General features: G+C 33.3%; 1 protein-coding gene across 10 annotated transcripts in view; it reads left to right on the top strand.

Annotated features, from left to right (window-relative positions):
* JAK2 (Janus kinase 2) overlaps positions 1 to 17,505 on the top strand; it is a 265,376-nt gene that overhangs the window by 198,807 nt on the left and 49,064 nt on the right. For 9 of the 10 annotated variants that reach the window (XM_057547977.1, XM_057547975.1, XM_057547978.1 and 6 more), the window contains 2 exons: positions 2,228 to 2,351; positions 10,115 to 10,232. In XM_057547977.1, coding sequence (XP_057403960.1) covers positions 2,228 to 2,351; positions 10,115 to 10,232 — 242 coding nt within the window. Of the gene's footprint in view, positions 1 to 2,226; positions 2,352 to 10,114; positions 10,233 to 17,505 lie in introns of those variants that run through there. The other variant, XM_007182207.2, reaches the window with a different exon arrangement.

Raw genomic sequence — 17,505 nt, 5'->3', positions numbered from 1 at the left:
CATTTTCTTCATTACTAAGTATTACCATCCTTTCCCATGTTTATTAGTCATGTGGATTTGCTCTACTGTGAATAACTTATTTCCATTTTTTGCCATTTTCTTTTTCTGTTTTGCCTTTTTAATCCTGATTTTTCAATTATAAAATATTTCAAGTAATTCTTTGTGTAGAAAGATAAAATACATATCAGTGTGCTCACCACCCAACTTTTCAAATTTATCATTTTGTCATTTTACTTCAGACTTTTTTCTAGTATGTTATTGTGATGAATTATATTAATAGATTTTCCTAATTTGTCCATCTCTGCAATCTTAGGATAAATGAACTTTGTCATAATTTTTTTCTAAGAAACATTGCTGGATTTGGTTTGCAGATATTTAATTTAGGATTTTTGAATCTATTTTGGTAAGTGTTATCTATCCTTTTATGATGTCTTTATCTGGTTTTGGTATCATGGTCAAACTGAAGTCACAAAATGTGTCAGTTTTTCTGTTCTCTTTCTCTGTTCTCTGTAATAGTATACTTAAGATTGGAATTGCCTTTCATGTTTAATTGAACTTATGTATAAAGTTCATCTGAGTCTGCTGGTGGTTTTCCCTTTCTTCTTTGTCATTCTTCCTTTTTTTCCCTTCTTCCTCCTTTCTTCTCCTCAACTTTTTAAGTGCTTAGATTATTTCTTTAATAGTTATTTTTCTTTTGAAGTTTTAAAATTCTTGAATTCATTTTTTAAAGTTATGTAGATTTTCAAAAATTGTCCAGTTGTCTACATTTTCAAATTTACTGCCAAAATTTATTCTAACACTCTTTTTGTCTTTATAATGTATACCTATAATTATACTTAAAAAAATTCTTAATGTTTATCTATGCCTCCTTTTTTTTTTTTTTCTTGATCAGGCTGGACAAAGGCTTATTTATTTTGTTAGTAATTGCAAATAATCAGATTTTATTTTGTTGATTCTCTTTATTGAATCTTTATTCTCTGTTAACTTCTACTCTGTCATGTCCTTTCATCTGTCTTTGGGATTAGTCTGTTGTTTTCTAATGTATTGAGTTAGATAATTTAGGTCATTATCTGTGATTTTCTTATATAAGCAGATTAAAGCTACAATTTTCCCTCTTGAGTATCATTTTATTTATACTCCTTCATTTAATACATGGTATTGGTCATCATTCATTGTAAGTGCTTTTTAATTTCTGTTATAATTTCTCCTGTGACCTGTGAGGTATTTAGAAGTATTTGTAAATTCAAAAATGATACAAGGATACAGTTACAAAGTTGTTACTGAATAATGTTTTTATATACAACTACTTGAAATTATTACATATTTATGAGTAGACAATTATGTTAATAACTTAAATAAAAAATTTAAATCTTCGTTGTCAGTGTGTCAAGTTGGTGTCATTTTGCCTACAGTGGAAAAGAATGAAGACATCACTAGAGTAAACATACTTTCTGTGAGGCTTATGTTTACAAATATATAGGATTAAAAATTTTTTTCCTTAGTATTCATTTCTGATTTAATTGAAGTGTGATTAGAAAACATGGTATGTATGATCATTCTCTGGCATTTTTGGAGACTTGTTTTTAGTCTCCACATGATTGGTATTTATTTGTTTGGGTGTATGTATGTGTGAATGTTCTGTATGTGCTTGGAAATAATATACGTTATTTAATTGTGTGGCTTAGGTGTTCTGTATGTTTTTTTAAAAGTCCACTGGCCTTCAGCATTTTGTTAATGTACCTCCTAAAATGTCTTTGAAAAAAATTCTTGCATTTTAAGTTGATGTTTAAAGTTTTTCACTGTAAGTTTAAATAGTACAGAGGATATAACGACTAGTATATTGTGTAAAACTTGACATTTAAAAATAAAAGTGTTTCACTGTTCTCTTTAAAGCACCTGATGACTCCTAAATATTTTAGTTATTTGGTACCCTCATTATTATTTAAAATACATGTAACTTTGAATCAACCTTACTGTACAGGACAACTAAAAAACTAGATAAAATATATTTTATAATGTGCTTGAAAGAATCCTAGCAATTAAATTTTAAAATATAGGGGAAAAATGTATTTAATTAAGAATTCAGTTGTAAGTCATGTTGAACAAGATTTTGACTGCTACTGCATTTTGTGCTGATTTTAAGAGTTGTTACTTCAGCCCCATTGCAGATCATAGATGTTATGTAAATGTACTTCACTAATAATTTTTTTTTCTGCTTCTTTCCTAGGAATCACACCTGTGTATCATAGTATGTTTGCTTTAATGAATGAAACAGAAAGGATGTGGTATCCACCCAACCATGTCTTCCATATAGATGAATCAACCAGGCACAGTGTACTCTACAGAGTCAGGTACTTTCTCCAGTAAACTGACTAATTAACTTAATAGTAAAAGGGCATAGTGGGAGAAATTATCAACCATATTTTTTAATTGCAAGGTCTTTAATATCAGAGACCAGAACCAATTAGCATCTAATCTTCTTCAATTAAGACTCTCTTTCCCCACTAGAGAAAGTGTTCATACATGTTCTTTAACTAGAATGCTCTGAGAATAAAGCTGTCCTGGTGAGATGCTACTTTACCACTTAAGATTATAATTAAATTTTGAACAGGGCAAGAATGGCCTTTACTAGCAAAATCCTAAATGTTTGGAATATTGATAGTTTCCCAGGAAATTTGATGTTTTGATCAATAATATGTAAGCTCACATTTTTTCTTTTTAATAACTTTTTTTTTAAGTTGAAGTGAAGGAAAGATAAGATTTTGCCAGTGATTATTTACAACCTCAAATTATAAGTTACTTTATTTGATAGTCTTTGGTAATATGTAGTACCAATTTAGAGAAATCCAGAGGTACTTTTCCATTCAAAAGGATGAAACAAAGAAATAAGTTTGATCTCTGGTTCTTACTTATGAAATAGATCCATTCCATACAGAGTCAGTGTTGCATAGTAAAAAAGAAAATGGGCTCATTCATGTTTTTTAAAAGAAAAGAAAAGGAGACCTTAATAAACTAAGACTTAAGAGAGGCATCCTTACCACGACAAAGGATATCTGCAAAAACCATGTGGCAAATAATATTCTTAAATGGTAAAATGTTAGAAGCATTCTCCTTAAAATCAGGAACAAGATATGTAGAAAACAAAGATAGCCGTGATCACTCCTTGTATATAGGATTTTGGTGGAGTTCCTAACCAGTATAGTAAGACAGGAAAAATAAATAAAATATTTCATAATTGAGAACAAAGAAGCAAAAAGTCATTATTTGGAGATGAAATGATAACATAGAAAATATGAACAAATCTACAGGCATCAGTAATAATCATTCAGCAGAAGGCTAGATTTATGTGATCAATATGTTAAAAAATTAACTATTTCCATACATCACAAACAGAAAGAGGTCACTTAAAATAATGACTAATAAAAACAAAAAACATAAGGTACCTAGGATTAAATCTATTCAAAGTTATGTAAGACTTATGCAGGTTTTAAGACTTTTCAATTTGTGTTATTTAAAGAAGCAGGGTAATATGCGTATGTTTCACAAAAATCAATATCTTATTAAGAATATTTTCTTTATCACTTTCTATAATTACTATACTTTCTGCAATCAGCAAGTAGTATATCTTTTTATTTTAAAATGTTTGTAGAGCAGTGGTCTGCAGTCTTTTTCTAAGAAGCCAGATAGTAAATATTTTAGGCATTGCAGGCCATACTGTCTCTGTTGTAGTTATTCAACTCTGTTGTTATAGTGTGAAAGCAACCATAGATAGTAAGTAAATGAATGGCCCTGACTGTTCCAGTAAAACTTTATAAAAATTGGTAGTGGACCAGATTGGGCCTGTGAGCCATAGTTTGCTGACCTCTCCTTAAGAATTAAAAAATATGTCCCTTATCAAATTCATGACTTTCTCCTATTTTTAACCTAAGGGGGCACATATCCATTGCTACCTATAATCAAAAGTTCCAAGGATAGTCTAACCAGAAAAGGAGATTTTATATAATTAAAAAAAAAATTCCACCTGCCTTTTGTTCAGAGGCTATTCTTCATTTCCTTTATTACATATTTATGGTTTATTTCAAAATCAACATAAAAGAGCAACAATTATAAAACTGTGTTGGAGGGCTTATAATGTATAAAGATGTAACTTGTATGACAAATATAGAATAAAGGGAATGGAACAGAGTTTCTGTATTTTATTGAAATTAAGTTGATATGAATAAGAACTAGATTGTTTAAGTTAAAATGTCTGTTGTAATCCTCTGGGAGACTCCTATGAAAATAACTCAAAAATATATAGTAAAAGATAAAACAAGAGTCTTAATGTATGTAATACACTAGAAAATACCTATAGCAATAATGGAGGAATATATGAACAAAAAATCCAAAAAAAGCCTAATAGAAGGAAAATGACAGACATAATAAATACTTTGTTAACAGTAATTGCCTTAAATGTAAATGAATTAAACACTCAGGTCAAAAGGCAGAGATTGGAGGACTGAACTTAAAAAACCCCATAAATTACATGCTGTCTACAAGAGGCACACTTTGCATTCAAAAACACAAATAACTTGAAAGTAAAGGATTGAAAAAGATATAACAGGCACTGAGTAACAGAAAGAGAGCTGGAGTAGCTGTATTAATATCAGACAAAATTGACTTTAAGATATATATTGTTGCTAGAGACAGAGGAGGGACATTTTATAATTAACAAGGAGTTAATCTGTTAGGAAACATAATAACATTTGTTTAAAATTGTTACAAGTTGGATCCAACTACAGAGCTCCAAAATAAATGAAGCAGCAATGAAAGAATCAAAGGGAAAACTAGACAATTCAACAATAATAGTTGGAGACTTCAATACGTCACTTTCAGTAATGGACAGTGACTTCAATGGTCACTTTCAGTAATAGAAGATCAGCAAGGAAATAGAAGACTTGACCAACACTGTAAACCAGCTAGACATACATATATAGAACACTGCACCCAACCACAGCACAATACACATTCTTTTCAAGTGCATATGGAATATTCTCCAGGATAGATCATATGTTAGTCCACAAAATGAATCTCAATAAATTTGCAAAGACTGAAGTCATACAAAGTATGTTCTCTGACTACAGTGGAATTAAATTAGGAATCATTAACAGAAGGAAATCTGGAAAATTCACAAATACATGGTAATTAACAACACACTTCTAAATAACTGAGGGGTCAGAGAAGAAATCACAAAGGAAAATGGAAAATACTTTGATATGACTGAAAATGAAACGGATCATATCAATATCAAAACTTATGGTATGCAGCTAAAACAATGCTTAATGGAAATTCATAGCTATAAGCACCTATATTAAAAAAGAAAAAAGTTCTCAAAGCAATAACATTCGACTTTAACAAAGTAGAAAAAGAAGAGTAAATTAAATTCAAATCAAGTTGAAGGAAGGAAATAATAAAGATCAGAGTAGAAATAAATGAAATAGAGAATAGGAAGACAACAGAGAAAATCAAGAAACCAAAAGTTGGTTCTTTGAAAAGATCAACAATATCAGTAAACCTTTAGCTAGACTGACCAAGATAAAAAGAGAGAAGCTTAAATTATTAAAATCAGGAATAAAAGAGGTAACATTACTGTGACCTTATAGAAATAAAAAGGATTATAAGGAACAACTGTATGCCAACAAACTACATAACCAAATGAAATGGACAAATGTTTAGAAAGACACAAACTGTAGAACTGACAAAGGAAGGAGTAGCATGTCTGAATAGACCTTAACAAGTAAAGAAATGGGATTCAATTAGTAATTTAAAAAAACTTTCCACAAAGGAAAGCCCAGGCCCAGGTGGCTTTACTGGTAATTCTATTAAACTTTTAAGGAAGAGTTGATACTAGTTATTCACAAAAAGTGAAAAGGAGGGAACACTTCCTAATTTATTCTGGTGAGTTCACCATTACCCTGATACCAAATCCAGACAAAGACATCTAAAAGAAAAGAAAGCTACAGAGAAATATCCCTTATAAACATAGTTGTAAAAATCATCAAGAAAATACTAGCAAACAAAATTCAGCAATATATAAAAAGGATTAAATATTGACCAGGTGGAATTTACTCCAGGCAATACAAGGTTGCTTTAACATATGAAAATCAATCAATCAATATAATGTACCATATTAGTAGAATAAAGAATCAAACCATATGATCGTCTTAATAGACACAGAGAAAAACATTTGACAAAATCCAACATTCTATCGTGATCAAAATATTAAACATAATAAGAATGGAAGGGAACTTAGTCTGATAAAGGGCATCTGTGAAAAACCCAAACGTAACCTTATGCTTGATAGTGAAAGGCTGAATGCTTTTTTCCAAAGATCAGGAACAAGACAAGAATATCTGCTCTCACCACTTCTATTTAACACTGTACCATAGATTCTAGCCAGGGAAAATAGGCAAGAGAAAGAAATACAAGGCATCTATATTGGAAAAGAAGTGGCAAAACTCTCTGTTCACAGATGATATGATCTAGTACATGAAAAATCCTAAGGAATTAATAAATTATTAGAACTAATAAATGAGCTCAGCCTGGTTACAGGACAGAAATACAAAATCAGTTGTATTTCTATATACTAGCAATTACAGAACAAATGTGAAATTAAGAAAATTCCATTTACAATAGCATAAAAGAATACTTAGGTATAAACCTGACAAAAGAAGTGCAAAATTTGTGTACTGAGAAATATAAAATATCATTGAAAGAAATTAGAGAAACACCTAAATAAATGGAAAGATAATATAGGAAGACTTAATATTGTTAAGATGGCAGTGTTCCCATAATTAATCTGTATATTCAATGCAATCTCCACTGAAATTCTAGCTATCTTTATTGCAGAAATTGACAAATTTGTCATAAAATTCATAAAAAATCAAAGGGACTTGGAATAGCCAAAACAGTCTTGAAAAAGAACAAAGTTAGAAGATGCACACTTATTTCGAAACTTGGTCCACAACCATAGTAATCAAGACAGTGTGGTGCTGACTTAAGGTTAGATAATAGATTAATGGAATAAAATTGAAAGTCCAAAAACAATCTCTCATATTATGGTAATAGACTTTAGACAAGGGTGCCAAGACAATTCATGGGGAAAGAATAGTCTTTTCAACAAATGGTGCCAGGACAACTGAATATCCACATGTAAAGTAATGAATTTAGACAACTCACACTGTTTACAAAAAGGTAATTTAAAATGGATCATAGACCTAAATCTAAGAGCTAAAACTATAAATTCTTAGGAGAAAACAGGATCATGTGTTTGTGTACTTAAATTAGGCAGTGATTCCAATATGGCACCAAAAGCCTAAGCAACAAAAGAAAAATAGGTTAATTGGGATTCATCAAAGTATATGTTTGTGCATCAAAGGATACTGACAAGACTGTGAAAAGACAACCCATAGAATGGAAGAAAATGTTTGTAAATTATATATCTGGCAGATGTCTTATATCCAGAATATATAAAGAACTCTTACAGTTCAGTACAGTGACAACTAACACAATTAAAATAAGGGCAAAGTTTTGAATAGCCCTTTCTCTAAACAAAACATACAAATGATCAATAAGCATGTGAAAAGATACTCAACATCTTTATCCATTAGAGAAATGTAAATCAAAACCACAATGGGATATCATTTTACCTACTAGGATGGCAAGCATTAAAAAGATGGACAATAACACGTTGTTATAAATTTGTCAAATTAGGGACTTCCCTGGTGGTCCAGTGGTTAAGACGCCATGCTGCCAATGCAGGAGGCACGGGTTTGATCCCTGGTTGGGGAACTAAGATCCCACGTGCTGCGCGATGCGGCCAAAAGATTAAAACAAAAAAAAAATTGTCAAATTACCTCTTATTAAGTGGAACATAGGGTGCCAGATGGTGAGCCACATTTCAACAACAGACTACAAGAGGAATTGAAGTAGAAAAGTTTATTACTCACGTACCTGCATGCCTTAAGGGGTCACATGGAAAGGTCAAGGCACAGTGCAGATAGAGAGAGTCAGGACCTGGAGCACATGCCTTTATTAGGGTTTAAGTGTAGAGTGCCTTGGGGTTCCTGGACTAAGGCCAGACTGGTCAATTCAAAAGAGTTGGGTTTTGGTAAGCCACGTAGGAATCTTATTGAAGAGGTGCATAGGACTAGACACTGGGAGGCAGGGATGACTATTGATCACAGTGGCTGTTGGGGAAGTCATATAAGGAACTTACATTTGCTTGTGACTCTGCAAGTTGCTCTCTAGGGCATGCGTTTGTGTGGGAGCTAATGTCAGTTTAAGGTCACTACAGGACTCTTGACGAAACAAAATGAATGCTGAGTCAGCAGTAGCATAGAGTAACTTAGCTAAACTCTCCACCCAAGTGTTGGCAAGGATGTGACCTATTGGGACACTCATACATTGTTGTTAGAAGTATAAAATAGCACAGCTGCTTTGAAAGACAGTTTGGCTACTCCTTTAAAAGATAAACATAGAATTACATGATTCAGTAATGCCACCCTAGGTGTATATGCAAGAGAAATGAAAACATACATCCACAGGAAAAATAAACTTGTATATGATTATTCATAGCAACATTATTCACAATAGCAAAAAGATGGAAACAAACCAAATGTCCATGAAGTCATGAATGGTTAAGCAAAATGTGGTATATCCATACAATGGGAATTTAATTGGGCAATAAAAAGAAATGAAGTACTGATACATGCTATAAATGTGGATGATCCTTGAAAACATTATGCTAAGTGAAAGAAGGTAGAAAAAGCCACATATTATATGATTCCATTTATATAAAATATCCAGAGTAGACAAATTTATAGAGATAGACTAGTGGTAACTTAAGGCTGAGAAGTAGATAAGGGTGGCTTGGGTAGGGAATTTCTTTTATGGGAGATAAAGATGTTCTAAAGTTAGGTTGTGGTGATGTTTGTACAGTGCTTTGAATATACTAAAAACATTGAATTGTATACTTTAAATGAGTGAACTTTATGTGAATTATATCTCAGTAGAGCTGTAAATAAAAAAAGCAATATAGAATTTTTTTGTTTGTTTCTCTGAAGGACAAGTTTGTAACCTCCATTTTTTGAAACTGAAGTATAGCTGATTTACAATGCTGTGTTAGTTTCTTGTGTACAGTAAAGTGATGCAGTTATACATATTTATATTCTTTTCCACATTCTTTTCCATTATAGCTTATTACAGGGTATTGAATATCCCTGTGCTATATAGTAGGACCTTGTTTATCAATTCTATATATAATAGTTTGCATCTGCTAACCCCAAACTCACAATCCAACGCTCCCCCACTCCCCTTCCCCTTTGGCGACCACAAGTCTGTTCTCTATGTCTGTGAGTCTGTTTCTGTTTCATAGATAAGTTCATTTGTGTCATATTTTAGATTCCACAGATAAGTGATATCATATGGTATTTGTCTTTCTCTTTCTGACTGGCTTCGCTTAATATGATAATCTCTAGGTCTGTCCATGTAGCAGCAAATGGCATTATTTCATTCTTTTTTATGTAATCTCTGTTTCTTTAAAGAAGAAGCAATTATTTGTTTTCACAACAAATTAGCATTTTCAGATTCCTCTACTGATGTTCCTAGAATTACATTAAAATTTTTTTTTGAATTTTATTTATTTATTTTTAATACAGCAGGTTCTTATTAATTATCTATTTTATACATATTAGTGTGTATATGTCAATCCCAATCTCCCAGTTCATCCCATCACCACCACCACCCCGCTTTCCGCCCTGGTGTCCATACTAAAATTTTTTTTGTTAATGATTTATTTCTACATTTCTCTATTTTCTATTATTTTCTTCTATGTTCTGTTCATGGAAGAAGGCAGAATATGGATTTTAAACTTACGTTTCTTGTATTTTCTGGCTGTATTATTACCATGGCTTTACCCATATTTCCTTTTGTCCTCATTTTGTATTTAACACTGTCAGTTGTGTTTTCTGATTATGGGATGATACCTTTTGGTAGATCGGAAGTGGTTATATATATACAGTATGTTTATATTAGAACTGTTGGAGGCTGACTGATTATTTTAATTGTCTCGTAGATTTTACTTTCCTTACTGGTATTGTAATGGCAGCAACAGAACCTATAGGCATGGAATATCTCGAGGTGCTGAAGCTCCTCTTCTTGATGACTTTGTCATGTCTTACCTTTTTGCTCAGGTATGTACATGTGTTAAATGATAAATATCTGGCCATGTATATGTACCTCTTAATTAGGAAAATATTCACATATGGGAAAATTGATGTTCTGTCTGCATAGCAGGTGCAGAGAGGTAACAGAATTGAGTCTTTTATCACTAATTTTTAATCCCATGGTTTATGGATAATAGAATCTATTTTATAAAGATTCCTAGAATTGCCCCTTTTGAATTTTCTTTTTATTTTAGTGCTTTAGATCATTTTAAGGGTTTCACAAGTTTAGACTGAGTTTTACAACATGATGCATGTAGACCTAAGTGGCTGGAATATAGGACAGTGAAATTTCTTTAGAGAAAATTTTTTTAAAATTCCTGAACAATTTCAGACTTAATTAGTGTGTAGTGACATGTGAAGAAAGTAAGTAATTGCATAAAAAGTGAACTACAGTAGTTTGTGTAGCCCCTCATAGGAGGGTGGCTGGTTGTTGATACTTAGTCTGAGAACTGTGTTCCAGTTGTTTATTAATATTGTTAAATTTTTGTGGTGTTTTTGAACATTTTAAAATGCTTTTATCTATTGCCTTGATTAGTGCTTTTGTGTAAAGATACACTCTTGATATCCCCAAGGTATCAGATCAAGGAGTTCTAAATCAGATATGCTAATATCATGGGAAATAACCTCACAGATCCTCATAGCTCACATTTCTAATATGTGTAGTAGGGCTAGTTCAGTTTGTGAGCAACAAATTGAAAAATATTTCTCTTTTGCAATATGAGAGCAACCAACTTTTCTGTGTGTGAGGGGGTAAAATATACTTAATAAAATTTACTATTTTAACCATTTTTAAGTGGTCAAATCGGTGGTATTAATTCAGTACATTCATATTGTTCTGCAGCCATTACCACCATCCATCGCCAGAACATTTTTCATCTTCCTAAATTGGAACTTTATACCCATTAAAAAATAACTCCTCATTCCCCTCTCCTCCTGACCCCTGGCAGCCACCTTTCTACTTTCTGTCTCTATGAATTTCCTTATTCCAGGTAGCTCATATAAGTGGAATTATACAGTATTTACTCTTTTGTGACTGGCTTATTTCTCTTACATAATGTCTTCAGGATTCATCCATGTTGTAGCATGTGTCAGAATCTCCTTGCTTTTTAAGGATGAATAATATTCTATTGTATGCACCACATTTTGTTTATCCATTAATCTCTTGTTGGATAGTTGGGTTGCTTCTACCTTTTGGCTCTTATGAATAATACTGCAATGAACGTGGGTGTACAGATATCTCTCTGAGACCCTATTTTCAATTCTTTTGGATATCTATCCAGAAGTGGGATTACTAGATGATATGGTAGTTCTATTTTTAATTGTTTTGAGGAACTGCCGTACTGTTTTCCATAGCAGCAGCACCGTTATACATTATTACCAGCAGCACACAGCATTCCACATCCTCACCAACACTTACTTTCTGTTTTTTTGATTATGGCCATTCTGATAGGTGTGAAGTGGTATCTCGTTGTGGTTTTGATTTGCATTTCCTTAATGATTAGTGATTTGGCACATTTTTTAATAAGCTTATTGGCCATTTTTATATTTTCTTTGGGGAAATTTCTGTTCAAGTCTTTCGCCCATTTTTAAATCAGATTTTTTTTTTGTTGTCTAGTTCTGTGTGTTCTCTCTGTGTTCTGGTTATTAACGCCTTATCAGATATATGATTTGCAAATATTTTCTCTCATTCCTTGAGAGAAATTTTCTCTCATGCCTTTTCACTGTTGATTGTGTCCTGTGACCCACGAACATTTTAAGTTTTGATGTAATGCAGTTTATCTATTTTTTCTTTTGTTATCTGTGCTTTTGGTGTCAAATCCAAGAAATCATTCCCAAATCCAATATTATGAAGCTTTCCCCCTTTATTTTTTTATATTTTATGGTTTTAGCTCTTATATTTAGGTATTTGATTCATTTTGAAATAATTTTTAAAAATTGAAGTATATTTGATTTACAATGTTGTGTTAATTTCTGCTGAACAGCAAAGTGATTCATTTATACATATGTAATATTTACATTCTTTTTTATATTCTTTTCAATTATGGCTTATCACAGGATATTGAATATAGTTCCCTGTGCTGTACAGTAGGACCTTGTTATTTATCAATTCTATATATGCTAGTTTGCATCTCCTAACCCCAGACTCCCACTCCATCCCTCCCTCACCCCACCTCCCCCTTGGCAACCACATGTTCTCTATGTGAGTCTGTTTCTGTTTCATACATAAGTTCATTTGTGTCATATTTTAGATTCCACATATAAATGATATTATATGATATTTGTCTTTCTGACTTCACTTTTTAAAAAAATTTTTATTGGAGTATATTGCTTTACAATGTTGTGTTAGTTTCTGCTGTATAGCAAAATAAATCAGTTATACATATACATATATCCACTCTTTTTTTGATTTCCTTCCCATTTAGTTCACCACAGAGCACTGAGTAGAGTTCCCTGTGCTACATAGTAGGTTCTCATTAGTTAACTATTTTATATATAGTAGTGTATATATGTCAATCCCAATCTCCCAGTTCATCCCACCCCCCATCCCTTGGTAACCATAAGTTTGTTTTCTACATCTGTGACTCTATTTCTGCTTTGCAAATAAGCTCATCTGTATCATTTTTCTAGATTCCACATATAAGCGATGTTATACGATATTTGTCTTTCTCTTTCTGACTTACTTCACTCTGTATGACAATCTCCAGATCCATCCATGTTGCTGCAAATGGCATTATTTCGTTCCTTTTTATGGCTGAGTAATATTTCGTTGTATATATGTACCACATCTTCTTTATCCATTCCTCTGTCAATGGACATTTAGGTTGCTTCCATGTCCTGGCTATTGTAAATAGTGCTGCAGTGAACATCGGGGTGCATGCATCCTTTTGAATTATGGTTTTTTCTGGATCTATGCCCAGGAGTGGGATTTCTGGCTCATATGGTAGCTCTGTTTTTAGTTTTTTAAGGAACCTCCATACTGTTCTCCATAGTGGCTGTACCAATTTACATTCCCACCAACAGTATAGGAGTGTTCCCTTTTCTCCACACCCTCTCCAGCATTTATTGTTTGTAGATTTTTTGATGATGGCCATTTTGACTGGTATGAGGTGATACCTCACTGTAGTTTTTGGGTTTTTTTTGTTTTTTTAATTTTTATTTATTTATTTATTTATTTTTGGCTGTGTTGGGTCTTCGTTTCTGTGCGAGGGCTTTCTCTAGTTGTGGCAAGCAGGGGCCACTCTTCATCGTGGTGTGCAGGCCTCTCACTATCGTGGCCTCTCTTGTTGCGGAGCACAGGCTCCAGTCACGCAGGCTCAGTAGTTGTGGCTCACGGGCCTAGTTGCTCCGCGGCATGTGGGATCTTCCCAGACCAGGGCTCGAACCCGTGTCCCCTGCATTGGCAGGCAGATTCTCAACCACTGTGCCACCAGGGAAGCCCTCTCACTGTAGTTTTGATTTGCGTTTCTCCAATAATTAATGTTGAGCATCTTTTCATGTGTTTTTTGGCCGTCTGTATGTCTTCTTTGGAGAAATACCTATTTAGATATTCTGCCCATTTTTCAATTGGGTTGTTTTTTTTGATATTAAGCTGCATGAGCTATTTGTATATTTTGGAGATTAATCCCTTGCTGGTTGCTTCGTTTGCAAATATTTTCTCCCATTCTGAGGGTTGTCTTTTCATTTTGTTTATGGTTTTCTTTGCTGTGCATAAGTTTTTAAGTTTAATTAGGTCCCATTTGTTTATTTTTGTTTTTATTTTCATTACTCTAGGTGGTGTGACTTACTTCACTCCTATGATAATCTCTAGATCCATCCATGTTGCTGCAAATGGCATTATTTCATTCATTTTTATGGCTGAATAGTATTCCATTGTATATATGTACCACATCTTCTTTATCCATTCATCTGTTGATGGACATTTAGGTTGTTTACATGTCTTGGCTATTGTGAATAGAGCTGCTATGAACATAGGGATGCATGTATCTTTTTGAATTATAGTTTTTTCCAGATATATGCCAGGAGTGGGATTGCTGGATCATATGGCAACTCTATTTTTAGTTTTTTAAGGAACCTCCATACTGTTCTCCACAGTGGCTGCACCAACTTACATTCCCTCCAACAGTGTAGGAGGGTTCCCTTTTCTCCACATCCTCTCCAGCATTTGTTATTTGTAGACTTTTTAATGATAGCTATTCTGACAAGTGTGAGGTGGTATCTCATTGTAGTTTCGATTTGCATTTCTCTCACAATTAATGATGTGGAGCATCTGTTCATGTGCCTGTTGGCCATCTGTATGTCTTCTATGGAGAAATGTCTGTTTACATCTTCTGCCCATTTTTCGATTGCATTATTTGTTTTGTTGTTATTGAATTGTATGAGCTGTTTGTATATTTTGGAAATTAAGCCCTTGTTTGTCACATCATTTGCAGGTATTTTTTCCCATTCTGTAGGTTGTCTTTTCATTGTGTTATGGTTTCCTTTGCTATGTAAAAGCTTGTAAGTTTGACTAGGTCCCAGTTGTTTGTTTTTGCTTTTATTTCTGTTGCCTTGGTAAACTGACCATTGGTATGATTTATGTCAGAGAATGTTTTGCCTATGTTCTCTTCTAGGAGTTTTCTGGTATCATGTCTTATATTTAAGTCTTTAAGCCATTTTGAGTTTATTTGTGTATACGGTGTGAGGGTGTCTTCTAATTTCATTGATTTACATGCAGCTGTCCAACTTTCCCAACACCACTTGCTGAAGAGACTTTTTTCCATTGTATATTCTTGTCTCCTTTGTTGAAGATTAATTGACTGTAGGTGTGTGGGTTTATTTCTGGGCTCTATATTCTGTTCCATTGATCCATATGTCTGCTTTTGTACCAGTACCACACTGTTTTGATTACTGTAGCTTTTAATATTGTCTGAAGTCTGGGAGGGTTATGCCTCCTGCTTTGTTCTTTTTCCTCAGGATTGCTTTGACAATTCTGGGTCTTTTATGGTTTCATACAAATTTTAGGATTATTTGGGAATTGCCTGGTGGTCTAGTGGTTAGGACTTGGCACTTTCACTGCTGGGGCCCAGGTTCAATCCCTGGTCAGGAACTAAGAATCCTACAGGCTGCACGGCACAGCCAAAACTAAAAAATAAAAATTAGGATTATTTGTTCTAGTTCTGTGAAAAATGTCATGGGGTAATATGAAGGGATTGCATTAAATCTGTAGATTTCTTTGTGTAGTATGGCCATTTTAACAATATTAATTCTTCCAATCCAAGAGCATGGGATATCTTTGTATTTCTTTGAATCATCTTCAGTTTCCTTTATTAATGTTTTATAGTTTTCAGCATATAAGTCTTTCACATCCTTGATCAGCTTTATTCCTAATTTATTTTTTTGGATGTGGTTTTAAAAGGGATTGTTTTTTAACGTTCCTCTTCTGATATTTCATTTTTAGTGTAAAGAACTGCAGCCATTCTGTATGTTAATCTTTATCCTGCTACCTTGCTGAATTCGTTTATCAGTTCTAGTAGTTTTTGTGTGGAGTCTTTAGGGTTTTCTGCATCTAGTGTCATGTCACCTGCATATAATGACAATTTTATGTTTTGAGGTAATTTTTTTATCGTGTAAGGTAAGGGTCCATCTTCATTGTTTTGCATGTGGATATCCAGTTTTTTCAGCACCATTTGTTGAAAAAACTATCCTTTCTCTGTTGAATGGTCTTGTTGCTCTTGTCAAAAACCATTTGAAAGTGAACCAACTTTTTACAGCTTCCTTTGTTTCAGTAGTCATTAAGAAAAGAGAGAGACAGGCCTCTGAGAATAGTGTACTATGAAGTTATGACTTTCTACTGCTTTTAGAATTATCTTATTTCATCTGTTCTGCAGATCTGGTTTATTTTGATGGAATACTAGTTAAGTTCCATTAATAAGGAGAGTTTTCCTAAACTATTCATTGATCTACTTTACCCTAATATTAGTACTATGACATCTCATACTTCTTATCTAGAAAAATTATGGGTGATTTCCAGTTTTGTCTTCCTAGGAGGGATTTTCTTATTTAGGATGGCAAAATAATTTCACAGTAGAATCCTAAATTGTGTCTAGACACTACCACATGCAATTTTCTATTAATGTTTCTATTTCTCTAAATCCATGCCTAGAAAATGAATAAGGTAATAATTAACTTATTCTCAGATTGTATTGATATCAGGTTAGACTTTATGCATATTTTAGACTAAATATAGCAGATTTGATCAGTGATGGCACCAGATTGTAAGAAAATGTTGACATTATAAAATAACTGAAAAAATAGTTCAGCCACTAAAGTTTTTAAAGCACAGTATGAAAGACAGTATTGTAGAAAGATAGATTGGAAGCAGTAAGCAAATAAAAGCCAAAAGTGAGATGGCCCTTTTTTTTTTTTTTAATTAATTTATTTATTTTTGGCTGTGTTGAGTCTTCATTGCTGCACGTGGGCTTTCTCTAGTTGTGGTGAGCGGGAGCTACTCCTTATTGCAGTGCGCAAGCTTCTCATTGCAGTGGCTTCTCTTGTTGCGGAGCACGGGCTCTAGGCGTGCGGGCTTCAGTAGTTGTGGCTCACAGGCTCTAGAGCACAGGCTCAGTAGTTGTGGCTCATGGGCTTAGTTGCTCCGCGGCATGTGGGATATTCCTGGACCAGGGCTCGAACCTGTGTCCTCTGCATTGGCAGGCGTATTCTTAACCACTACGCCACCAGGGAAGTCCCGAGATGGCCCTTTTAAATTCATTTTTCTACTGAAGATTGTCTTTATATCATCAAATTTGTCTACTCAGCCAATAAATATACTGTTGCCATGTGAGTAACCTTTAATTAATTCATGTATGTCCAGCCAAAAAGTGGATATTTACTTTGTGTTCTTTCTTGGTTCATCTTTGATTTTGTGACTGTAACTGTTTTCTTATTTTTCTGGCTGAATGCAGATAAAATTTCTTGGTTCAAATGTTGTTTTCAGCTACCCAGATGAAAAACTACTTTTCTACAATTTTAATTAAACAAAATTTTTATTGAAACATACTGTAGGAAGTAGGAAGGCTGATTTAAAATAATATGCTTTGGCATTTGGGACTGTATTTTATTTGTAACTTTTCTCTAATGGATATTTGTTTGATTATGTTGTTAGCACTGCTCTCACTAATTTTATCTTTGGGTCATGAGTTCCACAGAATATCCTCATAAACAGAATTTATTATCCTCTGGTCCTACATAGTATATGAAACAA

This window comes from Balaenoptera acutorostrata, chromosome 6, assembly GCF_949987535.1.
Source record: "Balaenoptera acutorostrata chromosome 6, mBalAcu1.1, whole genome shotgun sequence".
Taxonomy (NCBI): Eukaryota; Metazoa; Chordata; class Mammalia; order Artiodactyla; family Balaenopteridae; genus Balaenoptera; species Balaenoptera acutorostrata.
The sequence above is the reverse complement of the archived record's forward strand: the minus strand, read 5'-3'. Positions and strand labels throughout refer to the sequence as shown.